General features: G+C 41.4%; 1 protein-coding gene across 1 annotated transcript in view; it reads left to right on the forward strand.

Moving 5' to 3' along the window:
* Positions 1–21,713, forward strand: part of macf1a (microtubule actin crosslinking factor 1a) — a 309,958-nt gene that overhangs the window by 1,518 nt on the left and 286,727 nt on the right. The window contains exon 2 of the mRNA XM_079570810.1: positions 12,770–13,012. Within this exon, the coding sequence (XP_079426936.1) occupies positions 12,787–13,012 (226 nt within the window). The 5' untranslated portion in view covers positions 12,770–12,786. The remainder of the gene's footprint in view (positions 1–12,769; positions 13,013–21,713) is intronic.

Raw genomic sequence — 21,713 nt, forward strand, 5'->3', positions numbered from 1 at the left:
CAGGGTCCAGGGCCGGGAGCTGAACTCATAAAGCCTATAGGACAGTAGATCTAAGCTGTGGTACTATGTGTGGACCACTGTTGGTACACAGGTTTCTTCATCTTCCGATGGTTCTCAGTGTCATCTGCATTTTTAGACTTTATTCTTTTTTTTAATTCTAAATACTTTCATTGAAGCTTTATTAATGCATTTAGGTTAGGTCTTTTTAAATTGATCTGTATTTGGTTCATCCCCGGTTTAGGTCTCCTTTAGGCCTTATGTAAACCTGATTAGATCTTGATCCAGGCCTGATGGGTCGATATATATTTAGAGAGAGAGATAAAATGTGTGGTACCACCTGTATGACCCCAAAGCCATTTTGTTCATTAACTTAGCTGTAACGTGTGTATGCAATTTCATTTACTCATTCATTTTATTCTATTTCTTCTTTTTCTTGTCTTGCTGGTCAACTTGCCGTTGTAAATCGAGAATCGCTGTTCACTGTTGAGGCTGGAAGGAAAACAACAATAAAAGAAACTTGTCCTCTGCGGATAAGGCTTATAGACTTGATAATATACAGAATGTTAAAGGAATAGTTCATTTTTCCATACTGAGAAATGTTCTTACCTGAGCTTAGACGAGATGATAAGTACCTGTCTGGTCTTTGTGCCCGTGGAAGAGCTTGGTCGCTTCTAACTTCAACCCCATTTGGAGCTATGGGAATACATTGGGAGTGGCCAAATGTTAACAACATCTTTGGTCTTTTTATGTAAGGGCACGCACAGAGACCAGACAGGTACACACCAACTCGTCTAAGCTCAGGCAAGAACATATCTCAGTATATAAAAATGATTCCTTTAATCCTCATCTTAATGGCACAAAGGAGTCTGAGTCACATACTCAGTTTATTCAAAGGAGCTTATATCTCGCGCTGTCACTCAGTTTGAAGCCTGTCTTTTCTGCTTATGCTGTGCTTGAACTCTATGATATACATTAGCCAGCATGAATCAGCTTGTTGTGATGGAAGCATTATTTCTTTCAGTAAAATGCTTGACTGGCACCTCTGTCATGAGTGCAAGAGCTTAGTGCAAAAAAACAGCTAAAATATGCATCATTTTAATACTTCTCTATGTTTTAGTCTTGATAATGACACTTTGACACGTTTAGGGTTTGCATAGTGACCACTTTCACATTCCAAGGTTGGAGCAAGTTGCATTTTTAGCCTCTTGTGTAACCTTTTGTGACTCCTTAGTTAACATGCATGTGGTGTGGAGAGCAATTATTGATTTCTATTTGTGTCCAGTCAAAGATGTTGCAGCTTCAGTCTCCGTGTTAACCCTTATCCTGCTTTGTAAAGATCTTATCATTTTGTACTGAAGCCTAGTCACAGATTCTTTTGACCTGGTCAGTATCTCTGCCATTACACCTACATGAAACGAACAGTAAAAAGTTTCCTCTATCTACACAGTGAAAATCTCACCACTGTATCAAAAAGCGATGATATTATTTAGACACACAGGTGGGATTGTTGTGGATTGTTGTGGATTTTCTTGTGCAAAGTGCCCAGTTATTGGCCCTAGCCCTCCATCTCTGTCTCTATTAACAGTAGGACTTTTCATCTTTCTGACAAACAGTTCAAACAGCATTACCTCACAGATGACCTCATGTAACTATATCAATGCCTGAGTGTGGCCGCTCAGTCTAATGTAGCCTTTGTGTCTTTGTTACTCAGTGAAATAGTCAAACTAAAGGGAGGCTGTCAGTAAACTAACTCAGTGATACGTTTTATTGCTTGGATTTACATGGGAGGATTCTCGGTCAGCTGAGCCATAAAGGCGACTGTAAACATTATCCATATTAACATGTGTTTGCATGCAGATGGCTCATGGAGGGTGGTGGCAGAGGGGTTGGCACATCTCGGAAAGTCGGCATTTGGTTCAATTATCAGCCTTACAACTCACTTGCGTATTGTGAATGTTCCATATCTGTGTTGTTAGTGGTTCCTTAAGATGATTTGTGCAAAATAATCATCTTAAGTGAGAGAAATTATCTAAAATTTGTTTGAATATACCATACCATACCAGCTTTATTTATAATGCACTTTAAAAACCTTACAGTTGGCCACAGTGCCGTACACACATCTTAAAACAATGGAAGGATTAAAGGAGTAGGCCACCACTTTTACATTACATTTTACATAAGCTTAGACGAGTTCATTTGTACCTGTCTGGTCTTCACGCGTGCCCTCAGTCATGTAAACACAGCACAGACGGCGTTAGTATTTAGCCTCTCCCCCTCTCCTCTATAGCTCCAAAACAGGCAAGATAGAAGCTACCAAGCTCTTCCACGTTTTCCCTATTTAAATATGGTTACATGAAGTGTTACACTATAAAGTATAGTTACATGTGGATTTTCTAAGCGGATAAAAAAGGGAACTATATTGCAAAGCGTAATAATACCAGGAGTAGTTCGACATCTGCACAGTAAAGTGAAGATATTAGTGCGAACATATCTCAGTATGTAAAAACGGTGGCCTATTCCTTTAATAACAGTCTTAATAAAAGATGCAAATATATGCTAAGTACATCAAACTACAGCCAACAATAAAAGACAAAGACAAATCCAGTCGTGCAAACAACATACAGTAAGAAAAATGAAACACATCTGACTCAGTGATTGAAAGCCTGGGAGAAAAGGTGTGTTTTCAGGAGGGATTGAAACACAGGCAGAGACTGAGCCTGAGTTTAATCTCTGTAGGCAACGAGTTCCACAGCTTCTGCGCAGCAACAGAAAAAGCACGGTCCCCACGAAGCTTCCTTTGAGTTTTTGGGACCACAAGCTGCAGCTGATCTGCTGACCTGAGAGCACGAGACGGGGCATAGGGGCAGATCAGGTCAGAGAGTAGGAAGGGGCCATTTAGAATTTAGAGGCGTTATGTTGATTTCTACACAAAAAATATACTTATTCGAATTAAAGGTGCATTATGCAACTTTTTATGTGGGGAAAAAAGGTGATATTTATTTGTATTTGACCTTTCAGTGACCCAGCGGCTGCATGAGTGGTCAGCATGGTGCCTTTACTTTCCATCACGGTGGTCTCTAGGACGCTCCAGCATCAATTGTTTGGAAGGTTTTCACTGCTGATGGAGCCTCTCACCAGAAAACCTGCAAAACAATTGATCCTGGAGCGTTGTAGAGACCACCGTGATGGAAAGTAAAGGCGCCATGATGACCACTCATGCAGCCGCTGGGTCACTACAAGGTCATAAACGCACAAATATCATACAAAGTTGCACCTTTAACTCACATCGCTAAATCCCAGTGAATGGATTCTCTATAGAGAGCACTGGGTACAAAATTCACTTTTCACAGCTCTGTATTCAAAGTCAATCCATGTTTGAGATGTAGGCTAAGGGCTCAGTGTGGAGTAGGTCAAGCAGATGAAAAATCTCTGAAATGTGCGCAGGAGCAGAGCGACTCCCTGCAGAGCTGGACTTCAGGAATCCAGCTTTAGAAACATGTCCAAATCTTCTCATTTTACCCTTTTTACACATTACCTGTTATTTTTACCCTCACGTTTGCACTTCTGAACCCTTGCACTTGTTTTTAAACAGATTTAGGTTGGTTCTCACGTAACAAGCTTATACAGAATGATCATGTGGAGCTGTGTGAAGGGATTCAAGACAAATCCAGGTCAAAAATCAGGCCATTTCCCCCAAAATAGTCAATTTGAACCACTTCTTCAGACTGCAATGTCATGATCCTATTTGCAAATATTCACTCGTGCTACAGCTGTCGTTCCCTGTAAAACAGCAGCCATAATAAACTCTTGTATAAGCAAGAGTGGCCCTTATAGCATGTCTAATATTGGCTTCAAGAGTTGTGCAGCTGTTTTTAAAAGTGCGTGGATGTTGTGACTGGTAACAGCAGCGGTTGGTCTTACCTTTGGAGGAGGATATTGTGCAAATAAAGTTTTCTGCCTCTTCTCATATGGATCAATATTTACATTTTCATTTGCTTTCTTCCCGTTAAAGCTGGCGTCTAAGTTACGGCTAAAGCAGACGATTGGATTCATTGTGACTATTTTTAAAAAGTGGACGGCAAAGTCAGTAGAGATTAGACGGCTGCAATCACATCAAAAACACATCAACAGAAACGTAGGAATTTGGGATTTTTATGAAAAGTGTTTTTTACTTATAACATTATCCACATATTAAGCTTATTTTTTGCCTCCACCTGGTTGAAATTTGATAAAACGTCTCAAAGGTAAAGTTAAAGATATTTGCTAACTATTGGTTTATTATGTCGTATCGCAGCTGATCTCCATGGTAACGCTGGACTTAACAGACAGCTTTCCATGGACAAAAGACAGAAACTAATCAATACCCCCCTGGAGCCGCCACCTTAACATAGTGGAGGGGTTTGAGTGCCCGTATGATCCTGGGGGCTCTGTTGTCAGGGCTTCGTGCCCCTGGAAAAGTCTCCCAGGACAAACAGGTCCTAGTTCACGGGTCAGACAAAGAGCGGTTCAGAAGCCCCTTATGAGAGACCAACAGTCCCGGTTAGAATCGTGAGGCCGTCCTTCTGTGGACCCACCACCTGCAGGAGGTGACATAAGGCTTCAACAGCTGCCCCCACAACCCGGCAACGGAAAAGTGGAAGAAAATGGATGGATGGATGATCAATATCTTCTCTAAAAGTTTGAAATTACATAACTTAACTAAATAGGCTTTTTACCCAGCAGCACTTCCAAACACACTGAAAGTTTCAAACATTTACACGGCATCTTTCGGTTGCCAGAAAACATTTTATATTGTATTATGTTCAACCTGTTGGTAATAATTATACAACTATTTTTAAGATGTAGCTGTATTTTGTGCAGTAGAAATTCCTGTTGCCAAAAAAGCGAGAAAGGCAGTATACACAAAGAATAATTATCTTGAGGAAGAGATTGCATAAATTTACCTGAATTAAAGGGGCTAGATTCAAGTTGGTCACGTTATACTCACTACTGCCACCTCAGGTCTTTTGTGTAACTGCAGCTTCTATATTAAGCTCGTGCATGACAGGACTTCGGACCCGAATTAACACCTTTCTGAGTGACAGTGCAGGATTTTAGAGGTATTTGTGGTGAACAGGTCTGAGTTCATTCTACACTTTGGGACATGGCTGGAGCTTGTAGGGGGATGAAAATACTTAGTTTTAACATTTTTAAACTCCGTATAGTCCCTTTAAGCTTGTGCATGACGGCAATTCAGACCCGAATTAGCAACTTTTTGAGTGACAGTGCAGGATTTTAGAGGCAGTTGTGGTGAACAGGACATTGCTGGAACATGTAGGGGGAGGAATATATATATATATATATTTTACATTTTTAAACTCTGTATAGTCCCCTTTAAAAAATAAAATCTAAAATTTGAGTAAGTTTGGTCTAGTCTCAGTTGAGATAAAAACCTCTTATTGCCAATGGAGCACATTTTGTCTTAATTCTGATTATTTTGTCTCATTTCAAGTGGAAAACAAATGTCTTTAAATGTAAAATCCATTGTCATAAGCATTTTTATCTTATCTGAAATTTGTTCAAACCAACTCAAATTTAACATAAAGTACCTTAATTCAACCTATTTGTAATCATTAATCATCTTTCCAGTGTAGGTGAGCAGTCAGTAGCTTTGTGATTTCGTATCTGGTAGTCCAGACAAAAAGCTGTAGCTACATATCAGAGTCAGTTAACAGGGGTCGCTATGTGTGGGACAAAGAAACACCCAGCATGCAAGGTTTTTAAAGACTTTTTAAACTAATTATCCCCTAACAATGAGGGAAAACATAAGTAGAGTTAAAGAGTGCCTTGGTTTGTCTTTTCTCCATCTCCTCTAGCCATTTGTTTGTGATCATGAGTAACCCATGACTAAGATCGTCCGGTCTGATCACACAGGAAGTGACCTCATCCCCCTCTTCTTCTTCTCCTCTGTTTTCCTTCAAAGCGTTTCATTCCCTCCACTTCTCCCATAATAACACGTTGTGGCTTTGAAGCCGCTCTATTTATAAAACCAGTCTTTTTGCAGTGGCTCTGAATCACTGTCAGCAAACGGCAGGGACCCGAGCACACACCAGCGCACCAACAGCAAAGCATCCCGGGAAATAAAGTTTAACCTCTTCCTGGTCACGTTGCCGTGGTGATCGGATTCATGCGGTTAAAAAATCAGGGGGTATTGCGGCTCTCGGTCTGTGCCGAATGGAAATGGAAGGCTTTTGTGCACAGAGCTTCGGGGTGAGCGGGGAGGGGACGGTGGTGCTGACGTGCGCCTCTCTCTGGTCGGGAAAGGGCTCAGAGTGAATGGGACAGATGTGCTGAGGTTAGGGAGAAAGATTCCAGATGACACACAGAGCTAACGCAGACAGGTTTGAGATTAAAAAACTTGGAGAAACACACGTCAAGGGAAGGAAAGCTCATCTGTGTGGTGCTCATCACAGACACAAATTGTGGTAGTCGCTTATTTTTCGGTTCAGCAAATACAAGACACAATAAGACGTCAACATCCGTACCAATTGTGATGACTGAGGGGTTCTTTCACTTCAGATCTGAGGTTGCAGCAGTTGGTCAGGTCTAGATTCAGAAACACAAGAATAAGATCTGAACATCCTGAATGACCAGGTTATTCCACCAATGGATTTCTTCTTCCCTGATGGCTTAAGATGACCAGAGTGGTTCAGGAAGCAAAAGACATACGATTTGCACATGGATTGGCTGCTACAGAGTCCAGTTTGGGATGTGCTGGAGAAGACTTTGCTCAATGGTCACTCTCTCCCGTCATCAATACAAGATATTGGTGATTGTTTGGTGTCCATTTTTTCGCAATGAAGCTTTACGTGATGGGTTATGATTAAATGGTTAATGGTCACATTAATACAGAGCCTTTGTACCTGCTTTAGACACTCAAAGTGCTTTACATCAGGGAACCAGTCACACATTCACATTCTCATTCATACACCAGTGTACACAGACACTGGATACGAGGAGGGTGAACTGTCTTGCACAAGGACACAACTACAGTGTGCACCTGCAGGATTTAAACCACCGTTTACAAGACAACCCGCTCTACTATCTGCGCCAGTGTTGCCCCAAAATTATAAGTTATTATAAGTGGATTCCCTGATTGTTTGTGTGAAATATTAGAGCGTGAAACCTGTTTTTTGTGGTGACTTTTTTTGGTGAACCCTCCCACCGACCACAAACCTCTTCTTTCACTTCCAAGACCTGACGAGATCGGGCATGTGCAAGGTCGTATGCCTATCACAAGGGAGAGGGTTGTTTTTTTTACCAAGTTGTTCATTTGTAAAAGAGACTTGGAGAAAAAACGGCTGTGAATGTACCACTGGATCCCAACCTTTCTCTCACCCCGATTTTACCATTGGACATGGCCTCAGCTTGTAGCACCAGTGAAGGCAAGAACATCATTAACATCCATTTAGTTTGACCAGTCACTGACCTCCTCCCTCTGTCCTTGAAGAGGCGACATAATGGTCAACGACTTAAACATGGATCATACAAGAGACAGCTCACTCTTTAAGCCTACAAAAATAATGTTCGAGCATCCCTCTAAGTGTGCAGTGGTTCTCACTGATTTGACAGGCTTTGCTCTTTAGACCAGGTTAGGGGTCTTTCCAGTGGCTCTTTAAGTCTATAGGCACTCACTTGAGATTGTATTACATTACTGACCTTGGGACCACCACTTCCTCCTCTTAGCACACGCTCCACACATGTTTTATAGTAGTAGCAGTAGTTTATTTTTTCAGTCATTATAAACATTTAGATCACATGTCTCATGTTTTTCAAAGATCTTATACATCACATCATAAGAAAAACACCTACTTTAAGTATTTAAGGGCTAAATGAAGCCTGACCAAAAGGGGTTTAGGCTGAAGTCCAGACTTATACTGTCAAACCCCTTTTAAAACTGTGACACTATGTCCAAAGATGACACATAATACAGTTTCTCTCAAAACTTTAACTTCAACAATCAAAATTACGTTATGCATCCGCGATTAACTTATTTTCTAATGATCTTCATTCAAGTGTTCTATACTTCTATACTACTATTATATTTAACTAATACATTTTCTTAAACACTTCAATCGTTTTGGAGCCCTCAAAGGAACAGGCCACCGTTTTTCCATGAAATATGTTCTTGCCTGAGCTTATACGAGTTGATGCGTACCTGTCTGATCTTTGTGCGTGCCTGTTGAAGAGCTTGGTCGCTTCTAACTTCACCCCGTTTGGAGCTATAGGAATACATTGGGAGAGGCCAAATGCTAACAACATCTTTGATCGTTTTCCATGACTGAGAGCACGCACAAAGACCAGACAGGTACGCATCAACTAAGCTCTAAGCTCTAAGCTCAGGCAAGAGCAATTTCAGTATGCAAAAATGGTGGCCTGTTCCTTTAAGTTGAATAGGTAAACCGTTCCATAGATCAACACCTTTGACTGATAAACACCTCCTCTTAGTATTAGTCCTCACCATGTCTTTTTTTTTTAAAGCATATCAGTACCTCTGAGGTTGTATCTAGAGTCTCTTATTTGAAACATCTCTTGTAAACACTGAGGAAGCATGCAGTGGTGAGCCTTGTGCATCACAACAGCTGTGTAAACATCAACAAGATCATGCAGTTTGACGATATTTATCTAATAAAAAGTGAATTTGTGGGAGCAATGTATTCTGGATGGCTGATCACTCTAATTGCTTTCTTTTGCAATAAGAAAATATACGGTATACGTATATAATGCATTTTGATTGACAGAGGTTTTTGATTTTACACAGTATAGCAAAAAGTTTAGAAATGTTAATCCAATTTAACTTATCAATATTAATACCCAAAAACGTTGTTATATACACAAACCATTCTTTTAGTATCTTAAGTTCACTTCAGTTCAGTTTCTAGATCTTGACTTGCTTCAAACATAAATACATAAATAATTAAAGACAGCGATACATTCAGAAGATATAAATCTAATGGTGATTCTTTAGGGTGCTACAAAAATATTCACGCCCTTGTTCATTTCCTTTTGTTGAGTTTTTAAAGCTATCGATTTGTCTTCACTGCAACAGCCCAATCAGGCGTCCTCCCTCCCCAGTAATGAAAAAAGTGACAGAGAAACCCAATCTCGATGACTACAATATCGACTGTTCTTTAAAAATAGCGGCTCTAGACACCAGTCGCCCACTCGTGTCTCCTCACTGCGGCGGCCAAGTGTTACGCTGTGCAGAAAATCCCTGTCTGTCCAACATGAGCCACTGTAATTGCTCACGGACGTGTTTTAAATGCGCTGTGAACTCATTATATTTTTAGAAATGCAATCGCGAAACTAGCCACAATCACAATACTTGTCCAAATATTTGCAGTTTGACCCTCTGCAGCATCTGTTTCTCATCACTTTTAGCCTTTCCCATGATCTTTCTTTTATCTATAATGCTAAAAATGTGACCACCACCAATCACTCTGTTACGCAAACACATCAACACAGGCCTGAGTAGAGTTTCAGGGTCTGTGAGGCATCCAAATACACCAGTTCATTCACTTGTATAATATTTTGACTGTGCAACCTTTACTTGTATCAGAGAAATATTTGATCTGTAGTATTATAATGGACATAGAGCCATCAACCAAAGATGTAGCTTAAATTAACCCCCACCTCCACAAGCAAATGTTATCCAGTTATTATCCAGGTATCCAGGCATTTCCACAAATCTTAAAGGAACAGACCACCGAGATATGTTCTTACCTGAGCTTAGACGAGTTGATACGTACTTGTCTGGTCTTTGTGTGTGCCCGTGGAAGAGCGTGGTCGCTTCTATCTTCATCCCGTTTGGAGCCATAGGAATACATTGGGAGAGGCCAAATGCTAACAACATCTTTGGTCTTTTTGCATAACTGAGGGCACAGTTTTTTTCCATACTGTGATATGTTCTTGCCTGAGCTTAGACAAGTTGATACGTACCTGTCTGGTCTTTGTGCCTGTGGAAGAGCGTGGTCGCTTCCAACTTCACCCCTGTTTGGAGCTATAGGAATATACTGGGAGAGGCCAAATCTTTGGTCGTTTTGTGTGACTGAGCGCACGCACAATGACCAGACAGGTGCGCATCAACTTGTCTAAGCTCAAGTAAGAACATATCTCAGTATGTAGAAAACGGCGGCCTGTTCCTTTATAGCAGGGTGTCCTCAAACTTTTTTCTCTGGGGGCCACATTATCGTTCCAGACTGTGATGGGGGGCCGGGCCGGGTTGGCTATAACATAGAATTGTATGACCCAGACCAAAATGCAGTCCCCACTAGAGCTGGAAGATAGATCTTTATCATATCAATATCGAGATATGAACATTAAAAATATTAAAATCGAAAAAGAAATATAGAACAATACACATTTTTATCAATAAAACTGGATTATTTTGTATTATGATTTTATTTTTCTGAAAAATGCTTAGTTTTCACCTAACCCATAGTTATATCGAATCGTATCGATATCGAGATATCTGGCATGAATATCGAGATATGAAATTTTGTCCATATCAGCCCTAGTCCCCACGACTATATCCACAAGATCAACCCTTGATTCCAGGCACATATTTGTTTAGCTGTAGTGGTTTGCAAAAATCTTCACACTTTGTTTTAATTTGAAATACCACAGGTATTTACATAGCTGTGTAATGTGACCAAAGTAATAATTGCTTCTCAAAGTACTGTAGTCATTATTCATCCCTCCACACTCTCTGGTGGTGAGCTTCATTTACCATGTGGCTATAATGTGTTGTTTATAACCTGATCTCTTATGTCTGTGCCCTCTGCTGGACAAGTGTGGAAGTCTTTTTAATTGATTTAAGTTGCCCCCTAGTGGCTGAATGAGTTCACTGGTTATTTAGTAAAACAAAAACAAAAAATCATAACACCACACAGGAATGGGCTAGAGACTTACCTTTTTTTTTCTTTTTGACATACTCTGGGATTTGTGCTCCACAAGTGAGGGGCCGGATTAAATCACCTTGTGGGCTAGATTTGGCCCACGGGCCGTAGTTTGAGGACCCCTGCTTTATAGCTTCCTGAAAAAAGCATCAAAATAGTGGCAAAAATTATAGTCGAAAAAACTTCTTAGATCAGTTTGGTGGGTCTTAGCTTTCAAATGTGGCATTACACTGGACTGTAGGATGTGAGAAGTTTTTAGGTTTGAGTAAAGCCGCACTGGAGAAAATGCGCTCCGTTAAAGTGGGGGTTTAGAGGTTTAAAAGTAAAAAATCAGTAGGTGACCAACGACATGACACAGAGTCAAATTTTTGGGTACTAAAAACTATTTAGAAAATAGACGTACAATGCATGTAGACTGAAATGATTAAACATTTCATCTAAAGTCTATAAAACATCTCGCCAACTTCACTGACAGATGATTTGTCTTAAAATGATGTCTGCAATGGACACACTGCTCTGTATCAGTGTCTTCTTGTGTTTCATTTGAACTGCTCTTCCTGTAAACGGCCTCATGTCACTCGCTCAAAGCCTCTGTTCACGTCTCGGGATGAATTATTGACGCTCTGCACTTTCTCCAAAGACATTTCTCCTCTGTTTCTTTCTGACCTGGTTTCCCTCTCTATTTTCTCCTCCTCTATTTATAGCTCCAGAGGTGGAACTAACCTAAACACGCTCATTTTACTGCTCGCATATTATACATATTATAAGATTAGAAACATTGCAAGTGTTCGCCTGAGGATCCAAAGGTCAGTGGTTCAAATCCTCCTGCAGACTGTTGTTGTGTCCTTGGGCAAAACGACACTTCTTCTTATTTTTCTTGTAATGCTTTTACTTAGGCTAATATAGTAGTAATAATAGTGCATGTCTATGGTAACTTGTAGCCAGGGTTGCCAGGTCCGCGGAATTGGCCATTTTTTTTTAAAGCAATTCTGCGTGTGAAAAAAACTGTCCACGTTTTTTTGTCTTGTTGTTTTCAGTGTAAACATTTTTTGGATCAAAATCACTATTTCGAATGACTAAATCTAAAATCCAAGGCTTGGCCGGTTTCTCATCATTGCAGGAGCACGTGGGCTCTGTTAACTAGTAAACAATACTGTAAATTCCAGCTGCTCCTTACGTTTTTCCAATATATTTTGGGCGGGTTTGGCTGCCCAGACCTGGCAACCCTGCTAGTAGCCTGCATTAAAAACAGTCTAAGTGACAGTGCACCTGAGGCAAATCACTTATAACACCAGACTACCCATATAAATGTCTGTGTTGACTGAATATTTTTTGATACATAACCATTTTGCATTTAAAATAACTTAGTATATTTGAGCAGCATTAGCTTCCTGGTTGTAAGCTAGGTGGAGTGATTTACTTGTGGCCGGCATTACTACATGTGGAATTCACAAAGAAGTTTTCTACAAATCAGATATGGCAACATTTGGAGGACTATGATTTTGAAGAGGTTTTTCATGCAGGCTACTAGTTACCATAGACATGCACTAGCCTAGCACTAGCCTAGCACCACTAAACTCTTCAAATATAATGACTGCATGAATGAAAAATAAAACAAAATCTCCAGAAATCAACAACACTCTGGATAACTAGGAAATGAGGCCCTATGTCAAAAATCCTGAGATATCCCTTTAATTCAAGATCTTTTTACATATTTCTAGATGAGTCTTTGCCGTGTCCTTCTTATTAAACGTGTTATCTATTGTTTCTTTCTTCAGGTTTTTGCTTTAGTTCCACTTTTCCCTCATGTTTACCCTTTCCTCTCTCCACAGCCTCCCTCCCCTCAAACATGGAGTCCTCAGACGACGACACTCTGAGCGAGCGTTCGTGCGTCAGCGAGCCGTCCTACCGGAGCGAGCGCTCGGCCTGCTCCTCCCTGTCCCCCTGCACCTCCTCGTACCTGGGACCCCCCGGGGACACGCTGCCCTGGAACCTGTCCAAACACGAGCGGCGCAAGAGGAAGAGCCAGGACTCGGTGCTGGACCCCGCGGAGAGGGCCGTGGTCCGAGTCGCAGGTAAGGGAGCGGTCTGGACTTACGGCAGTGTGGGATTCGCTGATGGATGTTTCGACAATGGCTTTGGTCAGACACAGGCATCAGTTATGGCTGGAACGGAGGCTTTTTCATTCAGATGTTCAGTCTTGTTTTGCATATATGATCTGGTAAAGTCGAGACCATTGAGTTTTGGCCCCCCTCGTTGTCAAAGGTTTGCCCCTTATGTAGCCTACAGTAGTTTGTTATAACCTCTTAAACCCCGCCTTAACCGAGTGTATTTTCTCCAGTTCAGCTCTACAAAAATCTAAAAGGTTACAGCCTCTAGGCCAGGGTAACACCTCATTTGAAAGCTAAGACCTACAAAGCTTTTTCCTCGCGTTGTCCATCGTTTTTTTGGTTGGATTTTCGTCACATTTTTGCCACATTTTCTTCCCTTTTTTTAAATCCCCTTTTTTAAATCCCTTTTTTAAAATCCCTTTTTTTATCACGTTTTTTGGTCAATTTTCGTAAATAATTTTTTCATAATTTTTTCGTAATTTTTTCGTAATTTTTTCGTCACTTTTTAAAAATCATTTTTCTGTTGCTCTTTTGTTACATTTTCATCCTTGTTTTCGTCTCATTTTCGTTGCTATTTTGACCATTTTTACCAAGAAGCTTTTAGATTTGGGTAAAGCCATACTGGAGGAAATGTGCTCGGTTGAGGTGGGAGTTTAGAGATTAATAGGAGATTTCTCTGTTCAAGTTACTTATTTGTTTCTGTAAAGCCTTATTGTTACCTGCTGCGGTTTATTGGGCTGTACAAATACAATTGGGTGATTGATTGTTATGGACATTAATGATCCCCAGGAGGGACATAAAGGTGCTGTGAGGCAGTCGGTCTAGAAAGAACCATCGATCCACGACACATGTGTAGAGGAGGTGGTCATTAATTGATGAAAAATGTAACTACAGAATTTGGTAGCATCTACAGTATAATGATTTATTGATCGACAGCACTGGAGTCAGTGTTTGTCCTTCACAGCTAGAAGGTTCTTTCTGTGTGGAGTTTACGTGTTCTCCCTGTGCCTGCGTAGGTGTGTAGGCCACTCCAGTTTCCACATCCTCTAACGTGTACATTAGGGTAGGGCTGGGCAATTAATCAAAATGTTATTGAAATCACAATCTCTACTTTGGTCAACTTCAATAATCGTCATGGGGCTTTTTAACTGTCAGGTTTACTTTGACAGAAACAGAACCTAGTTTTGTAGTTTGGACGGGACAATGGAAGATGTTTATGTTAAATGAAACTGGAGGAAACCGTTTGTTTTTGTTTGAGCTGAGGTTTGCATAAAAGGTCTGTCTAAGATCATGAATCAGAAACATGTATTTATTTTATTATAAAAGATAAAATCTGATCGAAATTGATCAATATGAGAAAAAGACAGCCTTATAGGGTGTGTTTGTGAGAGTGATCTGTTTTGTTATGTTTGGAGGGACCAATGACGCAGATTGGATCCTTGCATGTGTCAGTCTACCCCAGGGCAGCTATAGCTTCTAAGGTACTTCACAGGCAGCTATGGAGTGAATGTAAAATTGTCCCACATAAAGCGTTTTTTTTTACCTTTTGTTTGAAAGGCGCTGTACAAATAAAGTCCTTTCCTTATGGATGGGAACAGCCATTCAATTGAATTAAAAACCGGAAGTCAATGTTTTTGCTTTTAGTATACTCTACATTTGTTTTAGTCGGTCTTAGTGTATTTTTTTCCCCGTGAGCAAAGATTTCCTCTTAAATTTGCATAGGCTTATTGCAGGACAAGGGGCCGTCAGTTTCCTGTGATGTGGTACTCATGGGAAATTAGCTCAGTCTCGCTCTATTAATTACATTTTTAAAATTATTCGGGATGAACCCCCTTTTCTTTCCCACGTTTTAATGCTTTTTCCTTTCAAGCTGATATTATAGAAGCCTGTAAATACCGCATCAAAGCAAGGTTATAACATAGCCTGTAAAACCCATAGGGAAACTTGACAAAAGTTAAATAATTGTCATGCTGTGAGTCAGCCGCTGCATTACTTCTCAATGCCGAGCCTCACTGTGATTAAACTTATTTCTGACTTAAATGGCCGTAATTGTTGCTTCGAAAGTAGTTTGTCTTCTCTGTAAATGTCAGTGTGTGGCAGCAGTGCCAGCCTAAATACCCAGTGCCATCCGTGTGGAGGAACCGTCACATTAATTACTGTAATGTAATGGAAGAAATGCCTCGTGCTAAATGTTTATCTGTGCAGCCAATAGACAGTGGCTTTCTATTGTCACAGCAGCGAGATGATTACAGCGTGTGTCTGCGGAGTTCTTTATGTTTTGCTCCATCCCACCCCCGACAAACCCATGTCTTTGTGCTGTCCTTGAGCAAGACACTTCACATAACGTTATAATTTGTTTTCCTGCCTGGTGTAGGAGAACCCAATGGCACAAAAAAGTGTCAGAACCTGGCCACACGCTCAGCGCAGAGGCCCGTTCCTCCATTGATCCGTTTGAATCTGCTCACTCTGAATTGACATTTCCCCGTTCGCCGCTGATGCTGAAGTGTGTCATTAAAGGCTCTCGAAGCAGAAAGAACATTCGCTAAATGTCATCGAGTTTAGACCACCGACTGAACAACAATGCTTTTATCCTTTATCTGAAGGAGCTGCTAGACGTTTGGCTTTAGTGATCACAGAGTTTAGATTGTGTTGTTTGTGTTTAAAGCTAAAACAATGGCTTTATCATTGACGGCAGATTCATTTTTCATGCCTCTTGAACTAACTGTGATATCAAAACTGCCAAGGAGGACCACAAGATGTTTTTCCCCTCGTTTTACTCTGTACTTTCGTTTTGTTTTGGCTGGAATGTTTTGTTAGCTTACATTTTACATACATTTTTGTGGCGTGAACAACCAGGAAAGTCCCACTGAGATTTCGGAATCTCTTTTTCTGGTGAGTCCTGGCGTCTAAGGGAATGTTTTAGTGTTTTTTTTTTAGTGGAGGCACATGGGGAACTTGCAAACTCCACACAGAAAGAAAGACCCCACCTGCCTGGGATCGTTGGACTTAACCCCTTAAAGTGATAGTCTGTGAGATTGTAAAGTGAGGGGATACATTTAAAAGCAGACAAGAGCAGGAATAGAATTTACCAAAAGTCAACGATCAAGCTCCTCCCCCTCCCTCCTTATGGGACGTAATAGGCTGGTTCACAGGAAAAGCTTGTCTCATTGGTCAACACTGAAGGATACTAGATGGGACGTTACAAAAAAAGCACATTTTATAAAATTTGTAAAACACTTCCACTTCCAGACGATCACTTTAACCCCCACTTGAACTTTCTTGACTGGAGAGCTTACTGGTACAAATGGCGTTGCGTCATAGAAAGGGGCGTGGCCTCGCCGAGGGGGAAGGAAGTATCTTTTGGGAAATACAATTTGTCACTCTTTTTAGCCATTTTCTGGCGGAATTAAACAAATTTATCACACACAAATAAAGTTAAGTGAAAATCGGGTCCATATGGATGTTTTTTAACAGCAGATTGTTCCGTAGAAGCCAAAAAAATGGCAGTCGTTAGCATGTAGCACAATGCTAACATGAAGCATAATGTTAGCATTCTCTTTCTTTATGTATTTATGAGTTGTTGAACTACTTTGCTCCTCCCCATGTCTTTGTAACGCCTCATTTGAAAGCTATGACCTACAAAAGTTTCTTCCTAGTTTTTGCAGTCAAGTTTCTGTAGCATTTTTTGTCATGTTTTGATGCTTTTTTATTTTGCCAAATTTGTGTCACATCTTTGTTGTTTTGTTGCATTACATTACAGTAATTGCTTTTTTGGATGCATTTCGTCTTAGTGTAATGTAACTGTGATAAAGCTGCAAAAATGTGACCAAAACATGTAAAAAATAAACCAACAAAAGCTTTGAGGAAAGAGCTTAGATGAGTTTTGCAGGTCTTAGCTTTCAAATGAGGTATTACACTGGCCTATAGGCTGTGAGCCCGCCAGCAAAATGTGCTCAGTTTAGGCCAAGGGGGCTAAGACGTTTACTGGCCTCACATCTCCGTGGTTTCTCATTCTGTCGACTTGAATCTGCAGTGGCATAACTATCTGCTCATCTTCCTCCTTGTTCCTCTACTGTCACCAACACAGAACCGATGTAGGTTACAGAGCTCCCGGGAGAAGCCTTTCCTTTGCCTCCCGTTACTGTAATGTCACTTAGGTCCCAGTCCCAGATTCTGAGCAGAGCAGACGAGGGAAGCTGCAGCTTTCATAATGGAGGTTAATGATGTTAACGCGGCCCTCTCTGTCACTCTCAGCGCCTCATAACGCTCTTCATCTATTCAGCTTTTATCACTGTAATGTGCGTCGATGATGGACGGATGCAGTCGCAGTCGAACGGGATCAAATGCATTTACAGCCGAACCATGACATCGGCTTAAAGTTATGTCAGGAACGTGTCTCTGGCGCTTTGCTGTCATCCGCCCATCAATAAATAGGCGTGCGCTTTCATAGGATGGCCTCCATTACAGGAAAGGTTGGATTGTGGAAAAAGCTACAGCAAAATGCACCTCTAAAGTTGTTCTTTTTCGTTGTAGTGATGAGCTTGATTTGGACAAAGATAGTACACATCTTCTTCCACTTTTAAATATGTTCTTTTCATACATTGTTAGCCCTTTTTTTGTCTAATTGATTGACTGCGGAATTCTTCCGCAGTCAATTATTGGTTTTCATGTTCTTTATTATTATTCCTCTTCCATCTTTTTCCCGATTTTCTCCAGCTTTCAGCACCTTCATGCTTTGTGCAATTTATGCAAGTTATGCATCAAAATGTTCCGCATGTTGAGGAGAAGGGTGCTATTACTTTTGGGACTTCTGCAACTTACGGTTTTTCCGCAATCGGCCAAAATGTCGGAGATTTTTCCCATTGACTTATAATGGGGCTGCCGCAAATCCATGCTTTTCTGCACTTTTTTCTGCATTTTCTGCAATTTCTGCACTTTGTGCATGTTCAGCTTCTGCAACTTGTGGGTTTTGAGAAAATGTTTTCCTTCTTCAGATTTCCAGTTTTTTTATACGGGAGTTTGAAATTTTTGCATTGGTGTGTATGTGGGGAATCCAGCCAATGGGGAGACTCCAGGCCTTTCAGCCGTTTGTGCAGCTTCTGCCAATCAAGCACTGAGGCCATTTCAACAGTTTGACCAGTTTATGGAATATAAAAGTTTATGCAATATTAACAATTTATGCAAATTAACCACTTTATGGGATTTAACCAGTTTATGCAACTTAAGAGTTTATGCCATTTAGGATTTATGAATTTTAAAGAGCTTATGCAATTTACATAATTTATGCAAATTAACCCATTCATGCATTTTACCACTTTATGCAGTTTAAACAGTTTATGCAACATGACATTTTATGCATTTTACCAGTCTATGCAAAATAGATTATGCAATTTGAAGAGTTTATGCAATTTTCTGCATTCGCTTCCCGCATTTCCGCAGTCATTAGGCCCGAGCGCCATCAGGGCTGGCGAAGGGCCTCTTGTAATCGTATAGAGTGCGCGGAGCGAAGCGGAGCGCACTCCCCCAAAGTGCGCGGAGCGCACAAAACGAGCGCGAAGCGCTCGCCTCCTATCAAACATGCACTAACGCACTCCTCTCGTCGTGCACGTTCCGTGCACATGTATCAGAAAACAAACATTGTATTTGGACAGTGCGCGGAGCGAAGCGGAGCGCACTCACCCAAAGTGCGCGGAGCGCACAGAAAAAACGAGCGCGAAGCGCTCCCCTCCTCTCAAACACTCACTAATGCGCTCTACTTGTCGTGCACGTCCCGTGCACATACATATATAATGCAAAAATCAACATTGTAATTGTACAGAACCCATAAAAGTTAATGGGCTCTGGTCACTGACGGGCACGAAAGTGCCCGTCAGTGACCCAGGACCTCTACCATGAGGTAGGAATGCGCAAGCACTTTCCGAAAATATATAGTTTATGGTGCCCGCGTAAGCGGAAACACTGTTTTCGTGTGAGAATATTTAGGCCCGAGCGGCCTGCCGTCGCAAGGGCCTATTGTAATCGCAATCACAGCGCAGTGCGCGCAGCGCACTGAACCTAAGTGCGCGGAGCGCACAAAAACAGCGCGAAGCGCTGTCCCCATGTCAACCGTAAACTCACCATGTAAAACAGTGAAGCCCACACCGAAGGTGTGGGCCCTTTATACTTATTATTGCATTAAAATGAATGGGGGTATATAGTGTGAATGGGGGTATATAGTGGATGACGAGCGCGAAGCGCTCGTCATCCACCCAGGAACCCCACGGATGCGTGCGGATCGTTGAAAGCTTTCCAAAAATGTATAATATGATATCGTCGCGAAAGCGACGATATTGTTTTTCTCGGAAATATTATTATTCTTTCTTTCTTTCTTCTTCTTCTTTCTTCTGCTCTTTGAGCAGGAATTTGACCCCCTGAACATAGTCGAAAACTCACCAAACTTTGCCCAAAATTCAGGTCCGGCGAAAAATTAATTAAAATGTGTGTTTCATGTTGGGTAAAAAAAAAATGGCGCGACAGCGCCACCTACAAAAGTGAAAATACATTACGCCAATGGGGGAGGGGCCGAAGTAAACTTTGTCGTAGAGCGACAAGATTCGGTACAGACGTTCGTCATGTGACGACAAAAAAAAAATATTCTTGTGGCCACGCCCCCTGACAAACCGGAAGTCCGCCATATTGGCAGGAAGCCCGGAGAATGCTGAGTCAGCGTTTTCGCTGACTTCGCATTTTAACGAACTCCTCCTAGGGCGTTTCATCAAATGAGCTCAAAATCGCTCCAGCTCATATCAAGATGTGGGGCATCAAAAGTTATCCAATTTTTTTGGCTAAGTTTTACGGTTTGTTTGCGGCGAAGCCGCAATCTTTCCGAAGTATTTTGCGATTCATCAAAAACTAAAAATCGCTCCCATTCGCACAAACAAACTCTGATTAAAAATCGGAAATATACATTTTATTGACCTTTCACCCCTGGACACAGCAAATGTGAAAAAGTGACATTGGGCGCGATAGCGCCCCCTCCAGGTGCAGAAGAAAAAATGCATTATGGGAAAAAAATTAGTTTGTCTGAAATGGATGAAATTCGGTACAAAAATAGTTGATGGCATCCCGATCCAAAAAGCCAATGAGACCCATATCGTCTTTTGTACGGTGTTGCCATGGTGAATCAAAATACATTGCATCTATGGAGGCGGGACCAATCTGGGCCAACGTCAACTTTGTCGTAGAGCGACGAGATTCGGTACAGATATTCGTCATGTGACGACAAACAAAAAATATTATTGTGGCCACGCCCCTTGACAAACCGGAAGTCCGCCATTTTGACAGGAAGTCCTGAGAATGCCGGGTCAGCGTTTTCGCTGACATCGCATTTTAACGAACTCCTCCTAGGCCGTTTCACCAAATGAGCTCAAAATCGCTCCAGCTCATCTCGAGATGTGGGGCATCAAAAGTTATCCAAATTTTTTGGCTAAGTTTTACGGTTTGTTTGCGGCGAAGCCGCAATCTTTCCGAAGTATTTTGCGATTCATCAAAAACTAAAAATCGCTCCCATTCGCACAAAAAAACTCCCATTAAAAATCGGAAATATACATTTTATTGACCTTTCACCCCTTGACAAAGCACGTGTGAAAAAGTGACATTGGGCGCGACAGCGCCCCCTCCAGGTGTAGAAGAAAAAATGCATTAGGGGAAAAAAATTAGTTTGTCGGAAATGAATGAAATTCGGTACAAAAATAGTTGATGGCGTCCCGATCCAAAAAGCCAATGAGCCCGATATCGTATTTTGTACGGTGTTGCCATGGTGACGCCCGGGGCCCCCCATGTTATCTAATGGGGCTGACACATAAATGTCACATTATGCAACATTACAGCGCGTTAGCGCCCCCTGTCAGGAGCTTGCGGACAGTGGACATGGAAGTACGGCCCGTCAGGGCCATCTGATGCTAATTGTGAAATTAAAAAGATTATGCCCTAGCGCCCTCGGCAGGCTGGAGCCATTGCTTGCATGGAGAGGCTAAAAATGTTGTTTTGATGTTTACTCACAAAGATTAATGGCACATCAGGGCAATAAAATTTAGTGTGGCCACGCTGGCGCCCTTGGTACGGTTACATAGACGCGGCAATAGAGGCGCTAAAGGAGGCACGGCCCGCGAGGGCCGTTCGATGCCGCTTGCGGCTTTAATATTCTTTCTTTCTTTCTTTCTTTCTTTCTTTCTTTCTTTCGCGCCGTCGCGATTTTCACCCAGTGAACATCGACGAAAAGTCCCAGATTTTGGCCCAAAATTCAAACCCGATCCGACGAAACTTTTGACTATTTCCAAATTTTTAATTTCAAAATAATGGCGCGTTAGCGCCACCTCAGTTTTTTTTTAACATTGCGAGATAGGACGCGGGCAAAAATGAAGTTTGTCGTAGAATCCTAAAAATCGGCACAGACGTGCATCATGACAAGTTGAGCAAAAAATATTATTACGGCAATGCCGTCGGCCATATTGGCTGTCGGCCATTTTGGATTAAAGCCCGCGAAGCGGGAATCTGCCTCTATTTTTCACTTTGTACAAAATCTATCTCCTCCTAGAGCGTTTATCGGAACGAGCTAATTTTGGGTGGAAAATAATCTTGAGAAGTAGAACTTTAAAAGTTATCCAAATTGTTTTTCTAACTTTTA

This window comes from Gobius niger (assembly GCF_951799975.1).
Source record: "Gobius niger genome assembly, chromosome: 14".
Taxonomy (NCBI): Eukaryota; Metazoa; Chordata; class Actinopteri; order Gobiiformes; family Gobiidae; genus Gobius; species Gobius niger.